This window comes from Sceloporus occidentalis, unplaced genomic scaffold (genome assembly GCF_023333645.1).
Source record: "Sceloporus occidentalis isolate IW3139 unplaced genomic scaffold, rSceOcc1.0.p SCAF_7, whole genome shotgun sequence".
NCBI lineage: Eukaryota > Metazoa > Chordata > Lepidosauria > Squamata > Phrynosomatidae > Sceloporus > Sceloporus occidentalis.
The window spans coordinates 75,354,114-75,373,991 of record NW_028316987.1 but is presented as its reverse complement, the minus strand read 5'-3'; the positions used below and the strand labels follow the sequence as shown (position 1 = coordinate 75,373,991).

Sequence of the window (19,878 nt, the reverse complement as noted above, 5' to 3'; positions counted from 1 at the left end):
CCACACTCAAGACTAGAGCCATTGTTGATGTTGTTTGCCTTCATAAATTTTCTAAGGTGATGAATCTGACATGAGGTCCTCTTGACAAGTTTCTTCAGAGTGGGTTTGCCATTGCCATCATCTGAGGCTGTGAGAGTGTGATAAGCCCAAGATCACTCAGTGGATTTCCGTGGCCAAGCCAGGATTCAAACCATGCTCTCCAGAGTCTTAATGCAACACTCAGACCACTTCACCACAAGGTTGGGGGCCAGCATTTGTAAATCCAGAACTCATGATACATTGAGCTTTAACTGAACTCTCATCCAGTTTATAAAAACTTCCTTTGCCTTGTTGCTGGGGAGGATTCTTAACTCACCACAGATGAACAGTTGCTTTCAAAACTATTTACAAACAGCAATTTCAGATAGAGTTTTCACAGCTGGAAATGCCGCTCAGCATTATACCCCAGCCTATTTGACATTCCACTACACAAAGTTTAGCTTTTTCCCAGGCTCAGGGATGTTTGCATTTAAGTATATGTTTGCTTATGATACATCCATGGAATGGAATAGATATTGTGAAACCATTTTAGAACATTAGTGTATTATTTTAGTATTTTAGTATATGATAATGTTGTATTTTATCAGGGTTTTTTTTGTTTTATTTTGTGTTGTTTTTTTTTTTTGGTTTTTTTTTGGTCTTTGGGGGGATTGGGTCCTTTGAGGGTCAGAAAACTAGTGGAAGAAAAACTGCTGCATTATGTGGCAGTTCTGAGCAGTTTGGGTGTAAAAAATTTCACCCAGAAAAAATAATTGGGGGGAGGAGCATGTGAAAGCTTGAAAAATGTCTTGGAGGAATCTAGGCATTTGAGACCACATGTGGCACATGAGTGTCACTTTCCCCACCCCAATGCCATGGGCTCAATACATTGTCTCTGAGAGCTCCATGGGGAAGCAGATACCTACAGGCCTCAAACTGATTTTGTGCATCCCTAAAAAATGCTCTGGTAGTGATCAGTTCTGACATCTGATTTGTCTCTCCTGGGTATGTATGATAGGTGGGGTGGGATATAAGGCAGAGAAAGAGAGAGAGGAGGTGTCAGAAGAAGGGAAAAGCTGAAATCTCCCCCTCATCCTGCTTCTGACACAAGCCACTACTGGCACACAGCCCCTGATAGATTAGCTCTCAACAGAACTAAACTTTCTCATCCCTGGAACAGAGCAAATAATTCCACACCAAATGTGTTACAATGACTTGAGGCATTAAAAAGATCCATCTCAATTGCCTCTACTATAAATACAGAGTGGGGATAGGTAGAAGAGTGATGTAATTCAGGCCCACAGTGAGACTCTAAAGAATACAGTACCAGGTGAGATTCCATCCCCTTGTCACTAAAGCCCAATGTTTCGAAAGCAGCAAAAGCCTCATGACTGGAAGCAGACCACCCACACCAGTAAAGAAGCTTATTTAAACTGGTGGCTGCAACAAGCCAGGTGGTAGACTATGGGGCTCTATACAGACTTGGCGTTAGCTTTCATGCCAGCTTTTGCTCTGTTGTTTGCCTTCAAGTTCTTTCTGACTTACGGCGACCCTAAGGTGACCCCCTATGATAGGGTTTTCTTGGAAGGTTTTCTTCAAAGAGGGTTTGCCATTGCCATCTTCTGAAGCTGAAAGAGTGTGACTTGCCCAGGGTCACCCGGTGGGTCTACATGGCTGAGCTCGGATTCAAACTCTGGCTCCAGAGTTATAGTATAAGGCTCAAACCACTACACCACTCTGGCTTTCCAGCTTTTTCTTTGTCTTCCTTTAATGGTTCTGGGCTCAGGTTTGACAAGCACCACTGAACACTGACATCCACACCTGTATTAAGTTCCACTGATTTAATAGGTCAACTCTAGTTGTAAGTATATACTGGATTTGGGTCAGGAGATCCCAGTTAAGGTCTTGATGGGGCCATGAGACTGACTGGTTGACCTTGTTCTGATCATTCATTCTCTCTTAACTACCCTCACAGGACTACTGTAACAATAAAGTGGTGAGAAGGAAAGCCATATACAGTGCATCTGTGCCATGTGTGCATGCATTTTACATGGCTTCCAGCTTACGCGGAAGCCATTTGGGGAGGAAAACAATGGCATGTGCGCCCGCATGCACGTTCCTATGGGGCTCGAGCACAGACGGATCCTCCATGTTAGGAGAGGGCCCACTGTATGTAACTTTCAGTTCATTGGACAAAAGACAGGATATAAGTGTATGTAATAATGAGAGCCAGCATGGTATAGTGGTTTGAATGTTGGTCTATGATTCTGGAGACCAGGGTTTGATTCCCATCTCGGCCATGGAAACCCACTGGGTGTCCTTGGGCAAGTCACACCCTCTCAGCTCCCCAAAAACCCATGATAGTGTCGCCTTAGAGTCACCATAAGGCAGAAAGCATTGGACTATGTCTCCGAAGACCAGGGTGTGATCCCCATCTTGGCCAAGAAAACCCATTGGGTGTCCTTGGGCAAGTCACACAATCTTAGCCTCAGAAAACCACATGATAAGATCACCTTAGAGTCGCCATAAGTCAGAAACAACTTGAAGGCATTGGACTATGACTCTAGAAACCAGGGTTCAAATCCTGGCTCTGCCATGTAAACCCACTGGGTGACCTTTGGCAAGTCACACTGTCTCAGCCTCAGATGATGGCAATGACAGACCCCTGCTGAAGAAACTTGCCAAGAAAATCCTGTGACAGGTTTGCTTTAGGGTCATCGTAGGTTGAAAACAACTTGAAGGCACACAACAACAAAATAATAGTAATAATAGTAGTACAGTAGTACTAATAATATAACCATTTTCTTTGCTGCACGCTTAGACTTCCAAGAGACGCACTAGTGACTACTAAAAAAACACACTTGCTAATATGAGTGCATCTGGATGCAGCCACACAACCATATCTTTTGTTTTAAGGTTAACTCAAGCGGGGTAGACACCGCCAGAAAGAGGCAGCTCCCTGATGCCTCTCTTTACTCCGCAGGAGCACCACAATAACCAAATTGCGTGGCACTCCTGCGGAACAAAAAAGGTGCGTCTGGAAGCAACGCAGCTGCGATGTCACCATTACGCGCCACGTCTGGTGGGCACGTCGCAGCTGCGGTGCCCTTGTCACATGTGAGGGCTGCTAGGTATATGGGCACTCTGCCCACCAGGCAACCCTCTCATGTGATGAGGGCGCCTCAAAGGCCCATCTGTTCCGGGCCTCAGTTCTTTAAAAAAATAACATGCAAGTTATGTATACAAGTTGGGAATTTGAAGCCACAGGAAGCAGCAATTGTAATAATTTTTTTGTCAGACCTAGTCCCTTTAAAAATCCCTACCCTAAGTCCTGACATTTATTGTTTAGAAACCAAGGGGTCATTCACACTACATTATAGACTGGATCGCAAATCAGTCGGTAGTTCCCACTGGCGCCAGTTTTTGCACACCTGAATTGAGGTGGATCTGGGGCAAATTTCCCTTATTACAGGCTTTTTCCCCATTTCTTTTTGGAAAACTCATTTTTTCTGTGGTGCTGGGAAATGTGAACTTGTTCCTGATTCTGCTTGGATCATTTTGGGGGAGGGATAAAGGTCAGAAGGTGGGCAGTTGGGCAAAACATGCCTCCCCTCTTGCCCCAGCCACTTGGCCAGAGCCATTTTTTTGCAAGCACTGGGTGCCAGTTTTCTGTTCCTGAACTGTCGTCTGTGTAATCCCTTTACTCTTGTAACAGGGGGACATCGCTAAAGCCGTTGAATTTTTTATTATTATTTTTAAGTTTGTGATAGAATGTGCAAATTTTTGCTCTACCACTTTTTTTTTTTTCCTTTTGCTTTCTCCCGCCACTCCAGCCAAAAGTTCATATACGCACTTTTTGCTCAGATGTTGCCGGAGCCAGCATTTGGGGTTTTGATTTAAAAAAAAAAAAAAAGTTAGATTATATGAATGTTTGGTATAGGGTGGTCATTTGGGTGACGTGCATTTGTATAATTAATCTTTTCACTGACAGAATATGCAATGTCTGGGATTTGTGTGTTGACTCTTGCAAGGTGTCATTCCCCATTCCATCCTCAGACAGTACTTTCCATATGGCTGCAATATTATTAGACACCGTTAATTTGCAGAGCCATTGGTACTTTGTGTTCCCAAATTGACGAGATGCGCATATTCAGTCAGATATTTTTTTAAAAAAACAACATGGAAATGATCAAATATGTTCAATAAAGTGGCTCCGTTTAAACAGTTGATGAAAAAATAATTGCAGCGGATACTAGCGACACATCACCATAGACAACAGTGGAAGTGAATATGAAAGTCATTGACAGAACAAAAAAAACCACAGGAATGATTGAAAGCGATCTATAAGGAGGCTCCATCTTAAATTGATACTTGTTAAGTGTGAACATCATCCGGGTTAAATTGCACCAGGGAGGTTCAATTGGGGTAAAGGTAGTGGGAACATCCATTCCAGACATATTTGGTATTGGAGGAACAGATCTGCCCGAATCTACTCATAGAATCATAGAATCATAGAATCGTAGAGTTGGAAGAGACTACTAGGGCCATCCAGTCCAACCCCCTGCCATGCAGGAAATCCAAATCAAAGCATCCCTGACAGATGGCCATCCAGCCTCTGTTTAAAGACCTCCAAGGAAGGAGACTCTATCACCTTCCGAGGAAGTGCATTCCACTGCCGAACAGCCCTTACTGTCAGGAAGTTCCTCCTAATGTTCAGGTGGAATCTCTTTTCCTGTAGCTTGCATCCATTGTTCCGGGTCCTGTTCTCTGGAGCAGCAGAAAACAAGCTTGCTCCCTCCTCAATATGACATCCTTTCAAATATTTAAACAGGGCTATCATATCACCTCTTAACCTTCTTTTCTCCAGGCTAAACATCCCCAGCTCCCTAAGTCGTTCCTCATAGGGCATGGTCTCCAGACCCTTCACCATTTTTGTCGCCCTCCTTTGGACACGCTCCAGTTTCTCAATGTCCTTTTTGAATTGTGGCGCCCAGAACTGGACACAATATTCTAGGTGGGGCCTGACCAAAGCAGAATACAGTGGCACTATTACTTCTCTTGATCTAGAGAACAAAAGTACTAGTGTGAAAGGGGCCCAACAAACTTAAAACATTAGTGAAGTGTGCTTCTGTTGACAAAATGCAACATACAGGGGAGGTGGAAATCTTAAATTTTAATGCTACAGGAACTGCATCCCCCAAAGCAAAACTAGATGGAGTCTACAAATACTCAGGTTTAAATTAGACAAATGCTGTGCAATCCAAAAATGTTTCTTCTTAGAAAGACAGACTTTGCACCAAACAAGGCCCATCAAATTGGATCATAACATAACATTGGTATACCCAGTCGCTGCCTGCCTTCCCAAACAAACCCATGTGCTTTACAAGGAATACACTTAAGGCTCAGCCATTTACTCAACGTGGGTTCACCATCGTGTGAAACAAAATGGGGAGGAAACTTACTTCCACCTATTGTTGGAACATATCGTATTAAAAGGATGACTTCCCATTCTCTGGGGGATCACACCCTTCCCTTGTCAGAGATTGCTTTGTGTTTCAAAAAAGTCCTTCCCAGGAGAAAGTGAAGCAAAAGAGGCAATTTTTTTAAACAAACATTAAAAAAACAGTCACAGCCACATCATAATAAATAAAGCATCTGCCTGGTATAATCTGTCACTAAGATATAAAAAGCTCTAGTGAGGGACATGCTGAATGTAACTCCATCTCTGCCTGATTCTGTTACTTACCCTTCATCTCTCTGCTGTCTCTTGGACAAGCCTCCAGAGGCTCAGATTTCGGGCTTTCAGTTTCCTCCATTGTCCCTGCCTACTTTTTCAAACTCCAGCACAAGCTTTCGATTCAAAAGTTGAAAACCTGCAAGCTCAGAAAAAGCCTACCAGACAAACGCCCTCCCAGCGTCAAGGAAAACCTAGCCTTCTCTTGACAGCAGAAAGTTCTTTTCAAAAGTGATCTGCATTCCAGGAGAGCAGGGAGCCTGCCTGGAAAAGAGGCCAGGGTTTTCCAACCAGACTGGCAGGCAGGACTCCTTGCAAAAAAAGAGCCTCTTGGCTCCTGTGGCTGTTGCTGAAATAGCCCCCTAACCCCCACCCCAGTCTCTCGGTTTCTCTCTCTGAGGCCCCCAACAGGTGATGGATTTGTCTGCCAGAGAGATTCTCATCTAGGTCTTTGCCCTCCATTTCTGGAACATTGTTGTAAGTCTAAGCTGGTTCTTTGCCATCTCTACAATATTGTTTCTAAATCTAAGCTAATTCTTTGCCAACTCTAGAACACTGTTTCTCCACGTTTTTTAAAAAAATGCATGCTCCCCCTCCCAATAAATATAAACCTCTCACAGAAGTATAATCATAGGGTGGCTTGAGTGTTTGTTATATAGGGTGGGCATCATGGATTTAGTGTGGTTTTAATGCCGGTAATTTTATACTGTTTTTAGATAATATTTTTAAATGGTTTTATTGTAACATGTTTTTAGAATTTTTATTTCTGAGCCACCTTGAGTCCCTTTCTGGGAGAAAGGCGGGATAGAAATCAAATAAATAAATAAATAAATGTCATCTAATAATTCCATATGAAATTTGAAATTCTGAGACAAAAAAAATCAGCTCATTTGGAAATTGAGAAAAAATATAGAGAGAGTGCACCCTTTCCTTATGTTCCGGACTGTCCTGCATAAGGCAAATATAAATAATGGGGCATGTGCATGCGGCGTGGCACACAGGCCATTGCCTCTTCCATCACCCGGCTTTCAGCATAACCTGAAAGCCATGCACAGTGCACCCATGTGTGATGTGGGCGCACTGTACTTCAATATTCATCAGCTATTCATCTATTATTATTATTATTATTATTATTATTATTATTATATCTTTTTTGTCCCAAAATTGGGATACAAAGCAGCTTACAAATGTAAAAAAACCAACACAATGCAGTTATAGTTTTTTGTGGTTTTTTCGGGCTATGTGTCTGTTTTCTAGAAGTGTTTATTCCTATACAATTAATTTACATTAACTAAAGAGCACCAGAGCAGTACTTCTGGGACTTGTTGCATGCCTCCAAGTTGTTTCCAACTTATGGTGACCCTAAGGCAAATCAATCATGGGATTCTCTTGGCAATTTTTTTCAGAGGGGGTTTGCCATTGCCATCTTCTACGGCTGAGAGTGTGTGACTTGTCCAAGGTAATCCAATGGGTTTCCATAGTAGAGCCAGAATTTGAAACCCTGATCTCCAGAGTCATAATCCAGTACACATGCTGCCAGATATTGCCACTGTATTTGTGCCCATTGGGTACTACTGTTTCTTTCTTTCTCTGGAAACTTCTCAGGAAGTGGCAGTCAATGGCATTTCCCATCTTCCAACTGTCCCATCATCCCACTTTTTCAACTGCTTTTAAAATGTCTCGGTTTCTCTCTCCTCCTCCCACTTTCCCCCTTTGTCTTCAGCTTACCTCAGTTGCTGCAAACTAAATGCAAAGTACAAAAGTAGTTTGTACTCCATTAACTCAGCAGGAGGGAAGGAGAGGAGAGATGGAAGCTTGCCTTCTCTAGTAAGCAAAAGCAACCTGCTGCTGCCTCTTCTAGGTTATGTGTTCTTCCTCATCAGTAACTTTTGCCATCTTGAGAACATTCTGATTAGTATTTATATACTAAATTAAGACAGAATTCCTGTATCCCATTTAGGTGTCCTTTTTTCAAAGTGTATATTGCTCTACATAGGCCTCTGATATTTTTTTATAGCTGTACACATTGAAGATTCTCCATGGGTGTTTCCACCCACCAGTTCAAAACTAATGCAAGAGATAAAAGCTTTGGAACTTTGCTTCTGAATTCTCAAAGAATGAAAGACTCACAAAAGATCACATCTGATAAATTCTAAATACAATTAAATTAAGATTTATAATTGCAGCTTTCATGAAAACTATAAAAGAAGACACTAAAGTATGTCAAGCAATGAGCCAGAAGAAAATTAGCTAGGCAGAATTGGAAGCGAAATTATACAAAAATAAATAAATGAATATGCTACAGCTACAGTCTTGGCAGGTTTATTGGGTCATTAGTTGGGGGAAAACACAAAGCAAAGCAACCAAGAAATTCTAGGAATATTTACTAAGGGAGAAGAGTCCCATCATATTCAATGTGACTTACTTCCTGATGAATGTGCACAGAATGATGGTAGAATCCAGAATTCACTGGGGATATTGACACTCTGATTTGTAAAATATTGTCATTAATTGAATAATTTGAGCATTATGCCATTCACCACTTTCTGGACTTGCTGGAATCTGTATGAATTAATTAATAACTTGTCTTCTTAGTGAACTATCTTCAGCCTCTCAACTGATTCTGTGACTAAAACTGGTTATTGCATTCTTCTGGACAGAAAAAACTACAATTAGTTTCTTCTTCTAAGTGAAATTTGCTTGAGAAACATAGACCCTCTAAACAGTAGTAAGCTCCTGTATCATTGGTTTTTCATTAGGGGAGAACCAGCATGGTGTAGTGGTTTGAATGTCTCTAGAACAGGGGTAGGCAACCTTTTTGAGCTGGGGGCCGGGTTGCTGTCCCTCAGACAACTGGGGGGCCAAAGCCAATAAATAAATAATTAAATAATTTTTTTAAAAAAATTAAATATATAAATAAACCAGGACAAATGTAGGACAAAATTTTCAAATGGAAGACACTTTTTTTAAAAAAATGGAGGACACACGAATATAATATAAATGTTAATATAAATGCATGTTTCTGAGGCTTCTAAAGACAATTGCCCCCCAAAGGCCCTGGCAGCAATCGGCGGCAGGACCGGGCTGGGGCCGGTCCCAAGGCCTTGCCGGGCCGCATCCGGCCCGCGGGCCGCAGGTTGCCTACCCCTGCTCTAGAGAACAGGGTTCAATTCCCCCACATAACAAAAACAACAGCCAGACCCAGAGATTTGGTAGGGAGCTCGTCAAGATGGGCCTTAAGACTTCCCAACTCTATGGTTTTAAAATGTTTTCAATTACATGACTCCCAGCTTCATGAACCAAATCCAATGAATGCAAAACACACAAACACAGAATGACGATAAGGGTCCTTTTTCAACTATATGATTCTATGATATTGCTGTTGTCGGGTGCCTTCAAATAATTTCTGGCTAAGGTGACCCTATCACAAGGTTTTCTTGACAAGACTTGTTCATAGTGGGTATGCCATTGCCTTCTTCTCAGGCTAAGAGAGTGCGATTTGCCCAAGTTCATCCAATGAGTTTTGATGCTGAGCAAGAGATGTGAATGGCTGCCACCCAGAGTCCTAATCCAAACTTAATCCACTAGACTATGCTCGCTCTTCTATAACATATAAATTTGTAATAATCTCAATTTTTATTTCAAGCAAAAGGGAGATTTTCATGCTCGGGGACAACTTGAAGGCACACAACAGACACAATGAAGGCTGCAGCATCAAAGTGGTGGGAAGGGAGAGAGAAGGGGCCACTTCCATCTCCTTGTAGCTGATGAAAGTCACTCCCACCAGGTAAATAAATAATAATAAATAAAACTTTTATTTTTATCCCGCTTTTCTGTGATGAGACAATCAAAGCGGCTCACAACAAATTAAAATATCCACATTCAACAATATGTCCCAAATCCACCCCCTTAAAACAGAATTAAACATGATACAATTACAATTGGAGATTAAAATGCCTATTAATAACACATTAAAACACAATAGCCTGCACCAGATTTTCAACCCCTTGATCTCTCCCTTCCTACCACAAAACCTGCACCACTAAGCAGGGTCTGCTCTGGGTAGTACTTGGATGGGAGACCACCCAGGAATATCAGGTGCTGTAGGCTATACGTCAGAGGAAGGAATTGGCAAAACCACCTCTGAATATTCTTTGCTTATGAAAACCCTATGTGATTCATGGGGTCATCATAGGTGTACAGATGGCATGAAGGCACATACACACACAAAGAATTCTGAAGAATGAACCCCACATCTGGTCATTTTTGGTCAAGAACAAGTCAAGCATAAACTGGGCATGGCAGCAAGTCATGAAGGACTTTGGAGAGAAAATGGGCAGTTTCCCAGATTGAGTGAACCAAATCTTTCCCTTCAGATCTTGGTTGCAAGATGTGGTTAGATGCAGTGGTGCAAAAACAGGCACATGTGGTGCATACACTTTTTTACGCTTCCAGTTTTGTTTACAAGAACCAACTGAAAGGTGGGAAGCACTGCAGCACCCTCTATCAAATGTGCAAATACATACACCTGCACATGCTCACTCACTTGCTATGGGCTGCTTTAATGTACTCCTTCCCAAGTGGAGTTGTGTACAACAGAATAGAGAGATTGACTGCTGTATTTCTACTGATAAAGGCTCAAGTGCATTTGGATATCATAAAAACCAGATCCTGCCATTAAGCAAAGGCCTGAAAATATTTTGCACAGCATGGCTTCTGAAACAAGGAACAGCTGCATTTCCACTGGCACAATATTACCCACAGAGCATTATTGAAAGAAAACATCAGAAGAACATTTGCCTGGGCATCACAGGAACATTTGCTGATGAGCTGTTTTTCATTTTTGACCCAGGGCTGACAGCTAGCTGCTTGAAAGCCATGATAGCACTAAACCAGAAAAACAATAGATTCCAATCATTTTTGTTTGCTGAACTCAGGGGTGGGCATTTTTTTGCTAGGTCTGAGGCCCTTGGGGCATCTCCACAGAATGCACCCCCACTCTGCCACTGAAAATTGGTGACAAACTAGGAAAAACCTTTAAAGCAAGCAGCATGTGCTTGTTTTAAAGGTGTTTTACTGATTTGCCACCCAAAGTTGTTGTGTAAAATTTGCCAGCAAATTTCACTGGCACGTGGGAGCAAGCTGTAAGATATAAAAATAGCCCAGGGGGCTTCAAGAAGCCCACAGCCCATATGTTGACTACCTCTTGCTTAATTTAACAACTCACTCACTCACCCTTAAAGCCTGACTGTATATGACAAAGCACCCAAACATTTCATTGACATTAATTGTAGCTGGGGTTTTATTAGTCTAAAGTATGTTAAAGGTTTATAAAAATGTGTGTGATGTGTGTGATTGAGATACATTTTTCTTCACCATTCATAATACTAGATCTAGGATAATTTATTGAAGCTGAATGGTGGAAGATTCAGGAATTAAAGGAAAAAATGAAGTACTTCTTCAGAGAGCATATACTTCAAGGTGTTAGCCTCTGAGATACAGTTTGTTAAAATCCATGTAAGAAGTACATTTTCAGATCACAGCATACAGTATTACTTTTTTCTTTCTGTTCTTCTCAAAATGTCCACATGCAGAATCTCTCAAGAAGAGAAAAGCAGAAACACTCTTGTTACTTCATCAGAAAAAGCAACTGATCAAACCAGTAGGGCAGACAATGTAATACTGCAGTTGAAACTCAGCCCATTTTGACATACCTTGCTATGCTTTTGTCTGATAACATGAAATAATGGACAATAATGTTGATCATCTGTCATAAAGTGAAATAAGCCTTGGATACCTTAGTACAAAATCTTGTTTCAGGGATTTACAAACACTAATTAATCTATTTTGTATTAATTAGGTGATTTTCTAGTACATTTTTAAAATGGCATTTAAATGGCCATAGATGGTCAAGTAGGACATGCTTTTGAATTATAGGAAGTAAGTAGACAATTAGCCGATGCTAGTTGAACTAAATACCAAATCATGTCTTGAGCAGTGGAAGAATAGTTTATAAATATCTGATTTAGATGGAGAAAGATGTTATTTGCATTATCATCCATGTTAATAAAGCTACTACAAGTACTCGGGTTTATTTATTAGATGTAATCTTCAACATTCTCCCATTTATAATGAGATTTATAAAGATTCTAATAATAAAATTGTTAAGTGAAAGCTAATACCTTTATCAGCACAAGCTATAGCAGAAGCAGAGGAAAAGCTATTTATGGGCTGCAGTCAAGCCGTCAACCTCTTTTAGCTCCCACAGCCACCCTAAATTAAAAAAAAATGTGTGGGAAAATCATCCCCAAAATATCCAGAAGTGTGGCGTTTTTACTTTATTTGGACCCCGCAAAGCCACCCCTTCAAAAAATGGGGGGGGGGGGTAATAGAGCAACCACTTATGGCTGTGAGCGTGAAAATTGGTCCCCAACTCCAGTGTGGTTGCTTGCTCCTAAATTAAAATGAAAGTGATGTTTTAAATTATCTGAATGATACATCTGGATTTTTCAGCCATTAAACTAACATTACTTCTTGCCTTTTATATGAATTTGGAAAATAGTATGGGGAATATTTTTGTGTAGAACTTGCTGAACACACAATTATTTGTTCTTAACTGTTGTCAAGTCAACTTCAGTTTATGACAACCCTCGATTATGGTCATCCATAATCATGGTAATTGAGGACAAAGGGAGGAGGGAGGATGTTGCCTAAAGCCAAGGTGAGTAGATAACCATATGAATGAGTATTGGAATGTAGTGTGGGAACCAGAGAGGACATGTGATGAAACACACTACACACATTTCAGCATTATCTAACCCCTTCCCCCTCATCTTTAGGAGGGCACCCTTGACCAGTTCATCAGATGTCCTGTCTGGTTCCCACACTACATTCCAATACTCATTCATATGGATATCTACTCTTCTGGGCTTTAGGCAGCATGCTTCCTCCTGCTTTTGCCCTCTAATGACCATCATTAAACCTGAACTTGCAACCTCATCTTCATACCCACAAGGTTTTCAATTTTAATTTATATTCTCACACACAACTGGTTTATGGAAGTCTGTCTCTGGACTCTTCACTCCACCCTATATACATTTGAGGAAATAGGCTCAAGTCTATGATAGCTCATGCTACCAGCGACTTACTTTCAGGTAGTCTTAAAGGTGTTATTATGATCCCTTTGCATACTTATATTCCAGAATAACGAGGTCTTTGAATTCTACAATGGGGTGGTGAGGGAGGGGACTAAGACAATTTGGTGCCTAAGGCAGAACATTCAAATGACTTTCCAGCTTGGATGCTCACACTTGCATCCCCAGTGATAAAAATACAATGCAGAAAATGCTGGTTTCACATTCAATGCTAGTAAACTTTTACTAAATGTTATAACACAACTTTAAAAGCACCAAGGAAAGTGGGGAAAGCCTATGGATATGGATATGCTAAATGTGACAGAACATGTTCTGCTCCTCTGAAGCCCTGAATTATGAAACTTGACTGAGTGGTGGTGGTTTCAATCCTCTAGAGCAGGCTTTTTGAGGTGCCCAAAACCTTAAGCCTAGGGACTATCCTCACTGATGTTTGGCAGGGAGGAGGAGAGAGGGCCAGGTGCACCCCTGGGTCAGTCTACATCAGCTAGCAGTAGTGCCAGTCACACACAGTAATATGTGTGTACACATATTAATTTAAGTATTATTTCCAAGACACTGCTCTCTCTCTCTGAGATTCCTCTTCTTGAGGACTGGCAAAGAGGAGCTAAGACTTGAAATCTGGGAACCTTATTTACTACAACTGGGGAACTCTTAACAGTCTAAATTATTGTTACTATAGTTATTTATATCCTGCCTTTCTCCCAAAATTGGGACTCAGAATGGCTTACAATTTAAAAGAATGATACACTTAAAACATTTAAAAGTGAGCATTAAAACAGAATTAAAACATTAAAACAGTATTTTAGAATAGTCTAAACTAGACAAATGTTAAACAGTCAAGAGTTAGGGAATACTGCTGATCTTCTGTAAATCAGAGTGATATCTAGATATATCTTCATCCTTGCCATACTGGGTATAAATAACAGGGCATTTTTAGCAGATAAATGGTTTCTGAGAATGGAGACTAATTTCAGTACAGAAAGCCAAGGGGCATTCCAGCTTCTGTTTGCAAAGCTTTCTTTCACATTCCTCAGTCTGCATCAACTCTACCTACTAAAAGAATATGGCATTGATGACCTTACTCCCACTCATAAACACACAGACTTCATGACTTCTCCCACACTCCATTTCTTTGGTAAACTTCCAGAAGAATAAGAATGACTCTTTGATCCTTCTCATACTGTGCTGGTGCTATAATTTAACTGATTAAGGAGAAAGCAACCACAACTTACAATAGAGACAGTCACATCCTGTTCATATTTACAGGCACAAAGGGAAAGCTGCCACCTCCTGCCTTTTCACATGCCATCTCATACCTGTTTTGCATGAGTACACTAGACTCTGTGTGCATGTGCCTTAAAATCACCTGTCAAATTATGGTGATTAATTTCATAGGGTTTTGTTAGGCAACGAATTCTCAGAGGTGGTTTTGTCCATCCCTTCCTCTAAAATATAGCCTACAGCTGCTGATATTTGTTGGTGGTCTCCCATTCAAGTACTAACCAGAACTGACCCTATTTAGCTTCCAAGATCAGGTAGGATCTGGCCCCTTTAGGGGCATTTAGGTGTAATGTAATCACTGAGAATCATGTAGTTGGGGGTCACGTTCTCGGCGAATAGGCTAAATTTTTATTCACATCTCTTCCCTGAGTATTCTCTCAAAAATCATAAGAGCTAATATGGTGAGCCACCATGATTTGTAATGTTCAGTTATGACTGGGGAGAGAAAGGTTCAAATTCCTGTTTTCCCAGGAGGTTCAGTGGCTCCCAACCTCTGGAACTCCTTTCTGCAGGAGGTGAGACAAAAGCGGGTTACACACCGCCATGAAAGTACGGACTGAGTCCGTACAAAATGGCGGCTCTCCTTCTACATGGGGGCTGCCATGACGACGTCACGACCGCGCCGCCTCTATACGGGGCAGCATGCACGTGATGTCATCGGTCCGCGCCAGGGCGCTTAGTGTGCCCTTTCCGTGGACCAGGAAGGAGCTCCGTTTCGGAGCTCCTTCCTGGTTTGCAGCGCCGCTGTGCGTCGCTGGGTGCAACCTTCAGACGGCTGCGCCCAACGAAGCAAGGGAGAAAGGGGCGGGTACAGCCTGCCCCAAATGGGCGGTCTGTAACCTGCCACAGACCTTTCTCTTGAAGCATAATTTAATCAATATGTAATGCTCTCAGTGAGACTTCTTATTGGAGTGTGTGCTTTGTTTATTATTATTTTAAAATGTATCCTTTAAAAATAAGTTTATACACTTTAAATGATATTATTTTAATTGTTTTTAAAACTGCATGGATAGATTTTAATTGATTTCCTCCTGTGAGCCACCTTATGTCCCACTCCATATCCAATAGATAGATAGATAGAGAGAGAGAGAGAGAGAGAGAGAGATGGCCTGATCATAATCTCACAGCTTAATGTACCTCCCAGTGGTACTGATATGATGAAAGGGGAGAGGGAAACAACCATTTTGCTAACTTAAATTCCCATGAGCGAAGGAAGGATATAGATTCAATTAACTGCAATATCTGTGCTTGACTAGCATATGCAAGAAAGTTCCAATAATCTAATATATTTTTATATCCTGCTTTTACAAATATACCCTTTTTTCCCACTTCCCCCAAAACACCTTTTTTTATTCCAGCTTAATTGGGGAATTTTATTGCAACACTCAGCAAACTGTGAATATCAAAGGATGTTTCAGCTCACATGTGGGTTTAGCAAGTGAGAATCAGATATGTTCACATTAAAATATGAAGCAAAAAATTCTTCCCCATCTCTGGTTAGAACTCCTTGCATGTCAGGTACAGATGCCTGCTCTTCTTTTATATTTACATGAGTAAATAGAAACCACTCCAGAAATGGGTCTTCCAGCAATAAAATAAGCCGTTTCCCTTCTGAATGAACACCCAGAAGGAATATTTTACACTTCTTTCCTGCATTCATGGAAAAAGGAAATACATATATTGTAGAGAGTTGCTCTAAAATAAAACTGTAAAAAGTTAAAATAAGTGTTATAACTGGTGTGGCTGTTAGAAAGAAACAGGGATACAACTAGACATGAGAAGTTTTTTTTAAAAGTAATCAGTTACAGTTCAGAGACACCCCCAATATCCCACACAGGTAGTTACCATCAGGTTTATATTTTTTTGAAAGCAAGTCTGTACTTTCTCACTACAGTATTTAGCAGTAACTAATAGCATACTCATGACAACCACCATGGCAAAGTGGTTTTAGTGTTGGACTACAACTCTGGAAACCAGGGTTCAATTCCCAGCTCCGCCATGAGACCTGCTAGGTGACCTTGGGCAAGCCACATGCTCTCAGCCTCAGGTAAAGGCAATGGCAAATCTCCTCTGAACATATCTTGCCAAGAAAACCCCATGATAGAGTTGATGGAAATCAGAAACTACTTGAAGACACACAACAACAACATAACCCTCCAACATTTAACAGATGAAAACTGGGACATGTGTGGCCAAGCAACATCAAAGCACAGTCAAGATGGCAATGAGTATTAATGAGGAAGAAAATACAATCTAGAGGAGGGTGCAGCAGACTGCTTTTGCCTGAGTTGACCGGGAAGGGCAAGGTTCCACCCCCTCTTCTCTTCTCCCCTCTGATGAGTTAACTGAGTGCAAACTACTTTTGCACTTTGAACTCAGTTTGTGGCAACTGATGTGAACTGATGACAAAGTGGAAAGGAGAGAAACTGGGACACTAGTTTACAGTTTGTAAAGCAGCCTAAAAATGAGACAACAGATGGGCAACTGGTACAGTCCCTGCCAAACAGGGACAACTGGAGGGTATGTAATGAAGTACCCACGGGCGCTTTGTGGCATGGCAGCGGCAATATTAGGGTTTGGGAGCATGCAGCCACCGCACACTCCTGAACCCTAATACGTATGGGCACCGGCATCATGGCAGCCTCCCATCCATACAGGGGCCACCATGATGCCGTTGATGGCGTACAGTGACCAGACACTGCTGGCAGGGAGTGGCATCATGGTGGTGCCTCTTCCTGCTTCCGGCATTGCAAAAAAGAATCCGCTGTAGGCGGCTCTTTTTTTTGCGACGCATCTGTGCTGCAGCATGGGGGTGCTGCAGCACAGACATGGGGCTTACAGGGGCAGCACGGAGCCCCCCGTCTGTACTATGCCATAGTTAGTTTTATTTAGTTTTCTTTAAGTACTAGAATTCTATAAGCTGCTGTCCTAAGGGAAACCTAAGCACACATAAGCAGTGAGGCCACACATCTCTTATACCTTTAAAAAGCAATTAATGGTTATACTACAAAAGGAGTGATACTATCCTTTGTTATATTGTTGTTGTTGGTTTGCTTTCACATTGTGTCTGACTTACGGCAACCCTAACATAAACCTATCACAGGGTTTTACTGGAATATTTGTTCAGAGAGACTTTGCTTTTTCCTTGCTCTGAGGCAGAGAGAAGTGTTCCCATGACTGAATGGGGATTCCAGTTCTGGTCTCCAGAGTTGTAGTCCAATGCTCAAATCACTACATCATACTGCCTCCCTGTTACATTATAATCTAATGTAACTTGTAACATACTGCAGAAAAAGAAAATAAAAAGAAGAGGAAAATACTATTGCAAAAAAGAAGAAATTGCAAGCCACTCATTATTTCTACTGGTTATGTCCAGTTATTCCTTCAAAAATATGTGTTTTATACATCCAAAAATGCAAGTATAACTATAAATTAAACATTAAATTCTTAAAATAAGCTGCTTCGTATCTTTAATACCAAAATAATCTATATGCGTGCCACTGAGCATCCGCATATAGGCTTTAGAAGGAATGATATTTCACATAGCTTGCCTCAAAGGTAGGGAAAGATGTGCTCCATTAAAAGCAGGTGAAACTGAACTACTGAATCCCCATGCCCTACTACAGAAGCAGTCATTTATATATAACTAGAAAGAAAATGGAGAGGTATGTGGAAATCAGACTTTTAAATCATTCTGTATCCCGCTAAGGTTTAAATGCATTCCAAAGAGTGCCTCTGTTATTAGTATTCACCTTATCCATGTCTATAATATAGAAAACTGCCATAAAACTATTTTAGGTCCCATCATTCTGTAGCATCTGGAGCAGAACTTCACACTGAGAAGGGGAAATGAAAGTATTTTTAGCCTTCCCTTCAAAAACAGTAAGGATACACTAAATATAAATGTATCCACTTAATGGCACATATTCTTCAAGCACACTGCATGACAGCAGGTACAGCAATAACACAGAAACACCAATTTGTTTAAAAGATGTCCATTCCCCCAATGAAAAAAAGATATTATAGCTAAACCAAGATAGTGAATGGTAAGTCTTGCTCCTTGAAGAAATGGAATTTATAAAGCCAGTCCTTGATAAATTCCATTCTGCGATGCTAGCAAGAGCTGATATCAGAAAACAAAGAAATATAAAGTGTCAAATGATTGGCCATCACATACCTATTACCCTTGAGGATGTATCTTCAACACTGCCTGTTCAAAAGCCACAAAGTCAAAAGAATAACAGGGTCCTACTTTTTATGGTTCCGGACTGCAACATCAGAAGCCATATGTAATGTATACAGCTGCAACATCACACAATATTTCAGCCTATTGATACAGACCTAAAGACAACGACAAACCCCCTCTGAACAAATCTTGCCAAGAAAACCCCATATCACATTAGCTGTCCCCAGAATATTCTGGCCCCGAATCCCTCCCCCTCCATTTGCCCGTTACCCCTTACTATTTGAGACTCTACCCCCCATACGAATATGCCAGAGCCCTAAGATTGTCAGGAGCAGGCTTGCTCTTGGTCCTACCACCATCAAAGGCTCGCTTGGTGTAAGCACGACAGAGAGCCTTCTTGGTGGCTGCTCCCACCCCCGGGAATGCCCTTCTGAGGGAAGCTAAGTTGGCCCCCTCTCTGCTTTTCTTTCCTCAGCAAGCAAAACCCATTTTATTCAGGCAGGCTTTTAATACATAATCATGGGCTGGCTTTCATATGGGGTGTTTGTTTTATGGGGTGTGTATTGTAGTGGAGATGTAATGGCTCAGCAGTTAAGATACTGATTCTGACGATTGCAGGATTGTCAAGTTGGCAGTTCGAGGCTCAGGTATCGCGTGATGGAGTGAGCTCCCGTCACTAATCTTATGCCAACCCAGCAGTTTGAGAGCACGTAAAAGTACATGTAGATAAATTTTAGAGGGAAGGTAACAGCATTCAGTGCCGTCTTGCTGGCCACATGATCACAGAGTTGTCTTGGACAATGCTGGATCCTTTGGCTTAGTAATGGAGATGAGCACCACCCCTTACAATTGGACACGACTAGACGATCTTGTCAAAAGGGAAGCCTTTACCTTTTTACTATTGTAGTTTTTAATGTATGTAATTATATGCTGTTTTCATTTGATGTTTTTAATTATTTTTTAAAACATTTATTGTAAAGTTTTTAAAAATGCTTTTATTTGTGAGCTGTCTTGCATCCCTTTCTGGGAGAAAGGTGGCATAAAAATGAAATTAAAAAATACAACAAATAAAATACCTGTTATATTTTGCTACAGGTTTTCAGCTCTCACAGTGAACTACATGTGGCTCTATTGCCACACAGCCCTCATTCATTGCCTGCCATTGCCACTAAGATCAGAACAAGGTGCCCAACCACATTATCAACCACAGGGACTGCAAGCACAGTCAGCCCTTGGTATACGTGGGGGATCCGTTCCGGGCCTCCCCGCGTATGAAAAAATCCATGTATGATCAAGTCCCATTCTATCCAATGGCGGCACGCGTACACGCGCCCACTATTGGACACAAAAGTCCCTCTCTTCCCTTCCTCTTTCACTCCTCCTTTCTAACTTTCTTCTCTCCCTCCCTCCCTCCCTCCCTGCATACCTGCTGGGTAGCCACGCTGCTGCCGCCTCCACATTTTCGTTGCCACTGCGGGAAAATCCAGGTGCTGCTCTTGGAGGCC

At 41.4% G+C, this 19,878-nt stretch overlaps 1 protein-coding gene across 4 annotated transcripts in view; it reads right to left on the bottom strand.

The window, feature by feature from the left end:
• The window catches only part of KIAA1217 (KIAA1217 ortholog), a 502,750-nt gene that overhangs the window by 262,747 nt on the left and 220,125 nt on the right, over positions 1–19,878 (bottom strand). Inside the window, exon 1 of one of the 4 annotated variants that reach the window (XM_089533369.1) lies at positions 5,765–5,941. The exons of 2 other annotated variants lie outside the window; for them this stretch is intronic. In XM_089533369.1, coding sequence (XP_089389495.1) covers positions 5,765–5,834 — 70 coding nt within the window. In that variant the 5' untranslated portion in view covers positions 5,835–5,941. Of the gene's footprint in view, positions 1–5,764; positions 5,942–19,878 lie in introns of those variants that run through there. One more of the 4 variants, XM_089533370.1, reaches the window with a different exon arrangement.